Genomic DNA, 9,826 nt, shown 5'->3' with positions numbered 1-9,826 from the left:
CTAGCCAAAAGTACGGAAGTAATGTGTCTGTCCCAACTGGTCTGAGCAGAGTGACTAGCCAAAAGTACGGAAGTAATGTGTCCCAACTGGTCTGAGCAGAGTGGAGGGTGAAGCGACATCTCCTTGTACACCTTGTATTCTACCATTGGAAAATGGAATTTTGGAAACCTCAAGTAGTCAACGAAAAGCTAAAAGGATGATTGCTTAAGTAGCTCCCAATCTGCAGACAAACCTATAATTTTTGCAGGTATAGTGTGCCATGAGAATTTATGCAGGTGCATGTCAGCCAGTATCTCCCTGTGGTGGAGGGGTAAGAGTCCAATTATATGATAAGAGTCTGTATAACCTAAAATTATTTTTAATGGATAAATGCTAAAGTAGCAATGGAGTCCTAATATCACCCTTGAGACTCCTAACAATTCAACGACCATGAAAAGTAATTTGTATCCCTCTATCCTTAACCATATGGAGTCAAAGAAAAAGAACTAATGTTTAAGGAATCAAGGCTCCTTGTCTTTGGCAATCTCTTTATCAGTATAGGGACGTTGTATTTTGCTGGAGGTGAATGAATACTTGTGGTAGAACTTCTGTGAAGATACTTCACGCTGAACTGAACTTATGATGGCTGTGAGCCCATGTCAGTATTAGACAAAGACATTTTTATTGAGACAGCTTTATAAATAGCAGGTGCAATGAAGGGCAATAAACCAGCAGATGTGAAATAATCCAGGAAGAGTTACCACCCTGAAATTTTAGGTATTTAGGCTACAGACACTGAGGATGAGTTGGTGTCCATCCTTCTTCCTTGATACTAGGAAAATACATGTTCTTTTGTCATGATGGAGCCAATTCTACTGCTACCAGCCCTAGCAGAATGCATCTCCTGATAAAGCATATGCTCAGAAGGGCTGCTCAGAAACAGACAGGAAGAACAACATAGTTTTATTTACCAAAAAATAGGTGTCACCAAATAACAGTAAATGCAAATAGGACATTCTATGAGGAAACTGAAAGAAGACTTCAGAGGAGGTGTTGAAAAATAAGGGAAAAAGGCCAGACATGATTCTTCAGTGTGTACATAGCATTGAGGGTGCACCTTATGCAGCTGAGTGTTTGAGAGCTATATAAAACCAGAACGTAACATAAAAATCCAGCTACCATATTTTCAAGTGTAATAAATGCTGGTAAAATTCCAACAAGGAGATAGTGGTTTCCCTGCCTATGGCACTGCGTACTGCCTATATGGCACATGCGTGTGCAGTAGAGGTAGCTTATATCCTATACCCTGAAGTCAAGATGTCAGAACTCTGAAGTGAACTAAGAATTTCATCAAAGACGCATTCAAGGACAGGACTGAACAATTTCATCTGCAAATGCCAGGGGCTGCTAAGGAACATGGTAGGGTTGGAAAGAGTCAGTCATTGAACTGGAGAGTCTTACAACAGGAGTGTAGCAAGCTTCTGAAGGGGAAAATGAGCTCAAAGGTGGTTCCACCATACCAGAAATGATCCCACAGGTAGGTCCTTGCTGCTGCACAATGACCACATATCCTCTCACATTGAGGCCAAACCGAGTGATCTCGGTTTATAGGACAAGGAACACTTGAGTGGTAACTGAGTTTGTCATCAGGCACATAGATTGTTTGGTCTATATTAGTACAAAGGGTAATAACAAACCCCTCTATCATTATTTAATTTACACTATAACCTTTAAAGAATTTATTAGGCAGTATGTATGAGAAAGACATTCTTATGTAAAAAAGACTTATTCAGAAAGTGTTAATTTTATTTTTTTTTCCTGTGTTGTCCTATTAATTAGTGTTTCAGAGTCTTTTATTGTTCAAGTTCTTTTGACTTCCTTCTTCATATTTCTTTCAGCACTTTTATGTAGTCCCTGTGGGTTTTGTACAGGCATATACATATGTCCAATGATTTATGTTGGAAATTACAAGATTATTTAATAAAAGAGGAGTGAAGCTCTGGAATAATCACCCAGAATAAATGTTAAATATAAGTTACCAAGTTCTTTTAAGTTGAAAATTGAGCAGTTTATGGAAGGAGATAGCCAATGTGGTTGCTTAGAGTAATCTAAGGAACTGATTTCAAGTACCTGAGAGGTCCTTTCCCGTTTCCTATTTGTCTATGTGTATAAAATAAAACTTTAATCTAGGTTCTGGGAAAGAAGAAAGATTTTACAAGTTATCTTTTTCATGTTATCTCATTCTGCAGAACATACTGTAGTTATTTATAAATGTGTAACCACCAGCTGCCTTTTCTCACAGTTTCTTTTCTCCCTCAAAAATTCACTGATAAGCAGCAAACAAGGAACAACCACAGGACTACATACTTTCGTAAACAGCTATCTTCAAAAGCAATATAACTGGGATATGTAAAAACCATGAAAAGCCAATTGATAGGATTTCTTATGAACTTTTGGATTTCTTTTTCACTTGCTTTATATTTTCACAGCGGAGAAAGAGAAGAGAAATGTATAATTGAGGATGTTCCCACGGACACATTGGTAATTGGTAGGTACCTATCAATGCTGTATGATGATCTAACCTGTACAATAACTAAGATAGCTTGTAACGTAACAGGAAAATCTGTGATTGATAATATATGGTAAAACCATGTTGATGAGAAAGAGGGCACACTTAAAATAAATAAAAAACACCCTCACAAGTTGTGAGTATTCATCACACAAAGAAATGCAAGTCTCCAGAGTGCTGAACTGACTAGACAAAGAAAAAGATGTCTTCTAACTCTACAGCAGTGGAATTGCTGCTTCAGTGTGTGCTTCTATACCTTCTGACTGATTTACTCATTCATAACAAAATTTCTGTAACATGGTTTTCCCCATACGAATGGGAGAGTTACTTCTTTGATCAACACTGGTCTGGAAGGAAGCAATTCAAGATGTACTAAAGTTCCATTTCACCTGGGCTATCACAAGCACATTAAAGTCATCTGCAAGACTGTAAATGTTAGATTGAAAGGGGATAACAAAATATATATGATATGTATTTATCTGTTTTATAAATAATGTGATAAATATGAAGGGCAATCCTAAAAATGTGGTTTGAATACAGCACACATGCTTTTGGAGTCTCAGCACACCTTCTGTATGCGAATCTTGACAGAGCATTAGGAGTAATCAGAAAGTATAACTTGTTAATCAAGCATTTTTGTAGTATTCTAGAACATTTTCTAGTGTAGTAAAAATTCATAGCATTTCACACTGTTATAAAGTGCCCTCTGAGCAATTTTAATCATAAGCATATTAAATACATATATTGTTTTATTGTTAATCATTTATCTTTATATTTTTGCTGAAAAAGCAATAAAGATGTTTAATATTAAGCAATGTTTTATTTAGCAGATTTTTATCTATATTTTTATTCAGCGAATTACAAAGTACAACGCTGGGATATACATAAACAAGACTATCTTGAATCTGCTCCTGGTTTGGGAATGTTTGTGACTGTCACAACTCCTTCTGCCGAGGTAAATATGCTTTATGAATGTTTCTGTAGGATATATGAGTTGACTTTTGGCACTGATAAGCAGCACTATCTAAAAATAATAAACACGTTTGGGGAAAAGTAAATCTATAGTCTACTGGGTAGTTCACTATTTTGGTGCTGAAAGTATAAGCACCTTGTGATTTCTGTCAAAGTAAATAGAAATTACAGTGTTTGGTAATGACGTGTGTTAACAATTTTTGCATTACCACTGGATTTGGGAAACTGAGTCATTAAGAATAGTGAGTGACAACTGAGAAAACAGGTTAGAGTTAAAAAAAATGAGAATTCACTAATAAATTAAAATGATACAGAATGTACTTGAGCAGCAGAAAGGAAGATGATAAACTAAACTGCAAAAGTCAAACTGCAAACCGTGAGGTTGCATATAGCCATCATGCATGTCAACTTGCCATGAGGTCCTGAGCTTTTTTAGCAACTTATTTTTGTGCCTAGACGAGGTTTTAGCTTTCAAACTTCAAATGTTTTAGGCAGCATTGGTTTTTGTACATTGCAGAAATCCACAGCATTTCAATATTCACTGTGAGCTAAAATTGTTTATTTTTCTCTAAGTCTATTCTGAAATTCGGATAAATTTAATGATGTCAGGAGGTTGAGTACTTTTTACATCCAATTCACAGTACTGTTTTTTGATGGTTTTATTGATATTTATAATGTACATACCCAACATATATAATATCTAAATTACAGGTACTATTGTCAAAACTCTATGGGCCACAAGGAACATTTTCTTTTACATCCAATCTATCTGGGGAGCATATTATCTGTTTACAGTCTAACTCCACAAGATTTGTAGCATTTGCAGGAAGTAAACTGGTAGGTGTATTTCTTAAATATTCTTTGTTGTAATGGTATCAATCGTTTACAAACTGCAGAGATTACAAATTAGATTAGAAGTTGGTCTAACTTCAAGCAGATAATTCATCATTTCCTAGTGATTAAGGAAGACAAATCTAGAATTATGAAGATGAAGAGATAAAAAGACTTTGTTCTGATATTTAAGAAGTCAAGATTAAAGAGGCAAGACTAGTGCCTCTGGAGTGATTTAATGTTTCTACAGTGCTTTGAATGTGAAAGATTCTGATCAATCAGAAAAACTATTTGGTTCAAAAAGATAAATATGTAAGATCTACTTACACAAACACTTGTCATGAAGATATTCCATATTTTCACTAGCTTAAATTGAATTACTAAAGAAAATATAACATTTTGATTTTTGAAAGGTATTCAAATTAAGCATATATTTGCATACTTGATATTTTTTACTACCAACAAAGTTGGTATTAATGCGGATTTTGAAAAAAAAAAAAAGAAGACATCAGAGGTGATATTCTGGCTCTAATCTATTTCAACAAACAATTTCATAAACACTGTTTTGAAAATTTTATCTACATGCCTCTTCTCAAAAGATAGTTGGACAGGTGAGAATTACACTCTAGGGGTGGTTTTTTTCCCAGTTGACAGCAAAAGAGTTATATAACCAGATATAAACATCTTCTAAATGTGTTAAGCGAGGTAGGCCAAATTTAATCCTAGATGTATGCTTTGGGAACACGTAGATGACACAGAACCAAGAAGACTTAATAGTACAGTTAACAGTACAGACTATTACACTGGAATAAGCAGGTGCTCTTATGGATTGATTTATGGACATAAATGGAAAGCTAACCATACACATTGCAAAAGCTCTTGGGTTCTAAATATAAAAAAAACCTGTGGAGCTCATCAACTAGTCAGGATAAGGGGTATAAAGCATTGATTGGTCATAGTTAACTACACACCATGAACGTGATTCTGAGGATGCACCAGGAGATTTTTATCTGATATAGATGGAGATGTATTAATATCATTTTATATGGTGCATGCACCATATGCAATTCTGCTCATCCTATTTAAAAGAAGTGAATAGGTGCAGGGAAGGATAACATTAATAGAACAAATATTAAAAAAAGTGGGTTGTTTATCTTAAGAACATAGCAGTAAAAAAGGAAAATATTGCTCATTATAATTATATCTGCAGAAATAAAGATCACAAAAGGAAAAAACATTCTTTAAGTAAGTTAAATCTTTAAGTGGTATTCTGTAAGAATCAGATGCAGTGGTGGTTATTTGAACTGCTTCAAACCAAAGTTTAATACCAAAGGCTACCATAAGGTTGTGAGATGGATGTCTGGAAGTTCAGTTAGCTAACTCTAAGAGAGCTGAAAGGAGATGTGCTCTTAATTTGTGGTTGATGTCTGAGTAGACCAAATTTCTATCATGGTAATGCCAAGCTCTAGGATTTCCGCAGATTATCTGTTTGGCTAAAACTTTTTTATTTTCTCTTGGGTACAAATTGGCTTCTAGGAGAACTTTCTCCTGTTAGTTTTAGTAAAATCATTCATTCATGCCCAAATAAGTTGCCTAATATTGCAAGTTGCATTCTTCCCCGTTCTTTCTATGGGTCTATTGTTGGCAGGTTTGGGGCATTTTTGCTATAGATCATACAATAGTTTATAGGATATTGGGAGGTATTTCATACCAGGTAAACCGTGTGTGGAGAAAGAAAAAAGATACCTTGTCATGGTTTGGGCAGGACATACCTTATGAATTGTTCTGCTTTAATACCTATGAAGAATTGCAAATAATGACACAGCTGGTCTCCTTCCAGTCTTATATTCCTAACTGTTAGTGGAGGAAACCTCGAGGTGCATCTATAAAAAGCTTTCTACAACAGAAAGTGTAGAAAGTGCAGAAAGTAATTTCTGCAGTATTAGGTTGGAATGTGAAATACAATGAGCAGTCCTAATGGTGCTCATTTTTTAAACTACTTTGGACAAAACAGAAAACATTTGCATGGTGGTTGAATCAATACTAGCATAAAATAATGACCTAACAGTAGTGGAGATTTTAAATTTGTGTAATTAATTTAAAAATAAAATTAAGAAACACGTTGAATATCCCATCTGACTCTCATTTTAGGAAGGATTTCTATAACCAATTAAAACTGTTTTCCTGTAATGAGCTTAAAGGGAAATTATCTGTTGTTTCTTTTTTCTAAAGAATATTGAAAGCACAGAAGACACAGTAATGAGAATATTTTTTTCTGTTCACAGCGTATCCATTTGGACATTAGAGTTGGAGAACATTTTTTGGATGAATCTGTTGTTCAAGCCAAAGACAAAGTGAATGAAGTTAACTTTAGACTAGAACATCTAATTGAGCAAATTCATCACATATCCAAAGAACAAAACTATGAAAGAGTATGTATGTTCCCTAATGGAACTGATAAAAATATTGTACATAGACTTATTGGTTTATAAAGTGTTATGACGTTTATTATTTAATTGCACTGTTATTTTTAACTAACTCACAAAAATCTATTGGTATTTAACCAATATAGTCTACATTACCTTGCAAAATATTTTTAAGCTGTAACATAAAAACGAATTAATCACTGTGAACTCATGCTTACAGCAACAGGTGTTATTTTAAAGTAGGAATTTCCAAATATAGTTTTCCTGGTCAGATTCAGTAACAGCAGCTGAGCAGGTGGCAGGTATCGTTGCTGGTGATGTTGCCAGCTGTTTTTTCCATGCTGGTCTGTGTGCATAAACTATATTGGAGTGGGTAAAGAAACGACTGAGTGTATATTTATATATTCCCATGCAGTTAGAAATAAACCCCTCCTTCAAACAAGTGTACGCCCATTGTCTTCACTTTTCTATTTGTATGCAGGCAGTCAGACTGTGTTGAAAATATATCAATTAGTTACCTAAAAAAAGAAATTCGGCTGCAAAAAGGTTCTTGACTGCAATATGTAAGTGTGTCTGTTTCTCAGTTTTGATTTGTAAAGACACCCACCTTATGGGTAAGAACAAACTTCCATTTTTATTGACACGAAGTGTTTGTTCACTACTATGCAGAAGAGGGATGCCTGTCTAGTTACCTGGAGAGCAGCATGAAACATACAGATGCTAAAAGGTAATGTTTTTCCTTTTTTCTTTAGGAGCGTGAAGAAAAATTTCGGAAGACAAGTGAAGAAACCAACAGCAATATTTTGTGGTGGGCTATTGTACAAACACTAATCCTGGTCTCCATTGGAATCTGGCAAATGAAATCTCTCAGAGATTTCTTTATATCGAAGAAGCTTGTTTAAATATTATAAAGTAAATGCACATATTCAAAAATTGCACACCACGTAACACCTAATATCCAAAGAAACCCTGCATCTATGTAAAAATTGCTTGTATGTAACTCTGAAGCCTTTCTCATCTTCTACTCTGATTCTTACTCTAACTCTGGTTTCTCCATCTATATCGCAACCTCTGGCATCCCCTTACATTTTTCTTCTTGAATCCCATCTTTTATGATTATTTTTTTTCCCTCTACAGATGTAAAGCTAAATCTAGAAGAAGGACTCAGTGACTAAGGCAGCATTGAAAATCAACTCAGCATTGTTAAATCTAAAGTAGAAATCCAAAAAAAGTTTCCTAATATTTTAAATTTCTCTACTTGCTTAGTAATTGTATTCAGTACTACCACAAACAGTACAGCATTTCAGACTGACTAGGACTCAGATAGTAGGCAGATAAACAACTATATCCCCTGCAATGCTTAATTTGGTGAATGTGGCTTGAACTCAAACTATGTATGTGTAGTAATACCTAGCTTTCCCTGAAATAGAATTGTGTCTGTTTTCTTTTAAAATATTTGAAGTTTTAAGTGACAGTGGAGACCACCCTTAAGATTATGTTCAGTGGTTGCAGCAATTACCATGGAAGAGAGAGACCCAGACAAACAATTGGAATTGCACTTACATTTTATTTCTAGATAAGCCCTAAACATTAAGATATATAGTTGAGATCAGACCTCTGCCACAGTTGTTTATGTAAATTATAGTCTTTATGAAGTATGCCAAAGTAAACGAAATTACAGGTTTCTTGGTAAACACTGAATTTTTGCCTATATATTTTATTTTACATTATTCCTACACTGAATTATTCAGTCTGTTTCTGTGTTGGAGAATTATTTTTATTTTAATTATTCAGCAAGTGTAATGTGACTGTCTAAGAAGCTTACCAGTTTTTTACTTAATCGTATATTTCCATTTCACCTATTGCAACTTGGTTGAATGTATCTTTATGCCTTCATTTAGTTAGTTTATGTACAACTAGCAGAGAAGCTACGGTATCATGCAATTATAAGTCAGAAGCAGTGGTTAAAAATTCAGGTAATTGCTTGACAAAGCAGGAGTGGAGTAAGAAGGACTTGGAGGTGGTTATAACATGATCCATCTTAGCACTTGTTTAACATGTAAAGTCATGAAACTTGAAAAAGTTTCTAGAGAGCACTGTGATAGCAGAATATTGTGATTTCGTTTCCTACTTGTCTTTCCAGACCCTTTACTAGTCTAAAAGCTAGTAAAAGCCAAAATATTTGCAGACCAATTATTGTTTTAAAGGCCCTGCTTGCTTTCTCTTTTCTATCTTCTCACCTTTTGTTTTCATTAGCAACAAAATGACATTGCCCTTTAAGTTCACTTACGTTTACAGTATGGGAATGAAAATACAGCTATAAGTATGTGACAATCCATAAAGTTGATACAAAGTAGAGACAAAAAGCAATGCTCTACAGACCAAATCAATCAAAATAAAATCTCATATAAGCTATTCACTGAGGTGTGTCCTATATTTTAAAATTCTGAGACTTTAGAATTGTCACTTGAAATACCCAGTAAATAAGAGTTATTAAATTCACTTTTATAGAACACTCACTTACAACATGTCTTGTAATAACATCTTTGGTGGTGGGAAAGAAGGAAAGATATGTTACAACCATATGGTGTATGAAGTCTAAGGGGAAAGTTTAATAAAGGCTTGCTACAAGGCTGTGGTTCAGACTTTAGCTGACGTTTAGTGTAAGGCTCCTAACCACATCCCAATGACAAACTTAACTCATATCACTTACAATACACTTATGCTTTTAAACCAAAAGGGCAGGCACCGTGTCAGAATTTATAAAGGCGCAGATTATGCTCCTCATTATAAATTAGGTCTCTGCTCAAACCAGCAATGAGACTCAGAGCCTTGACTATAGCTTGAGAGCTCTTCATTCTTTATCTATAATAACAATAATTAAATATCTTTGCTTTGATGAAATGTTTTCAGTCTCCTTCAAGATTTTTAATTAACTGTATAAAGCAGAATCTGAATCACAGCTCTTTTGGGAAGCGCTTTGGGGGCAGTAGTCTTAATGAAGTCAAAAGCCGGAGGTTCCTCCTATGCAGTCTGTGGCTCTGTCAGC

General features: G+C 34.8%; 1 protein-coding gene across 1 annotated transcript; it reads left to right on the top strand.

Moving 5' to 3' along the window:
- Nucleotides 1-2,384: 2,384 nt before the first annotated feature.
- On the top strand, nucleotides 2,385-7,690 carry LOC104284223 (transmembrane emp24 domain-containing protein 11-like). Its single transcript, XM_009882524.1, has 5 exons — nucleotides 2,385-2,527; nucleotides 3,403-3,503; nucleotides 4,232-4,357; nucleotides 6,637-6,783; nucleotides 7,530-7,690. Exons 1-5 carry the CDS (start codon nucleotides 2,398-2,400, stop codon nucleotides 7,677-7,679), a joined length of 654 nt encoding a protein of 217 aa, XP_009880826.1. The 5' UTR covers nucleotides 2,385-2,397; the 3' UTR covers nucleotides 7,680-7,690.
- The last annotated feature ends 2,136 nt before the right edge of the window (nucleotides 7,691-9,826 follow it).

This window comes from Charadrius vociferus, unplaced genomic scaffold (genome assembly GCF_000708025.1).
Source record: "Charadrius vociferus isolate BGI_N301 unplaced genomic scaffold, ASM70802v2 scaffold213, whole genome shotgun sequence".
NCBI classification, from domain to species: Eukaryota; Metazoa; Chordata; class Aves; order Charadriiformes; family Charadriidae; genus Charadrius; species Charadrius vociferus.
Note: the sequence above shows the minus strand (reverse complement) of the source record. Positions and strands in the feature narration are given on the sequence as shown.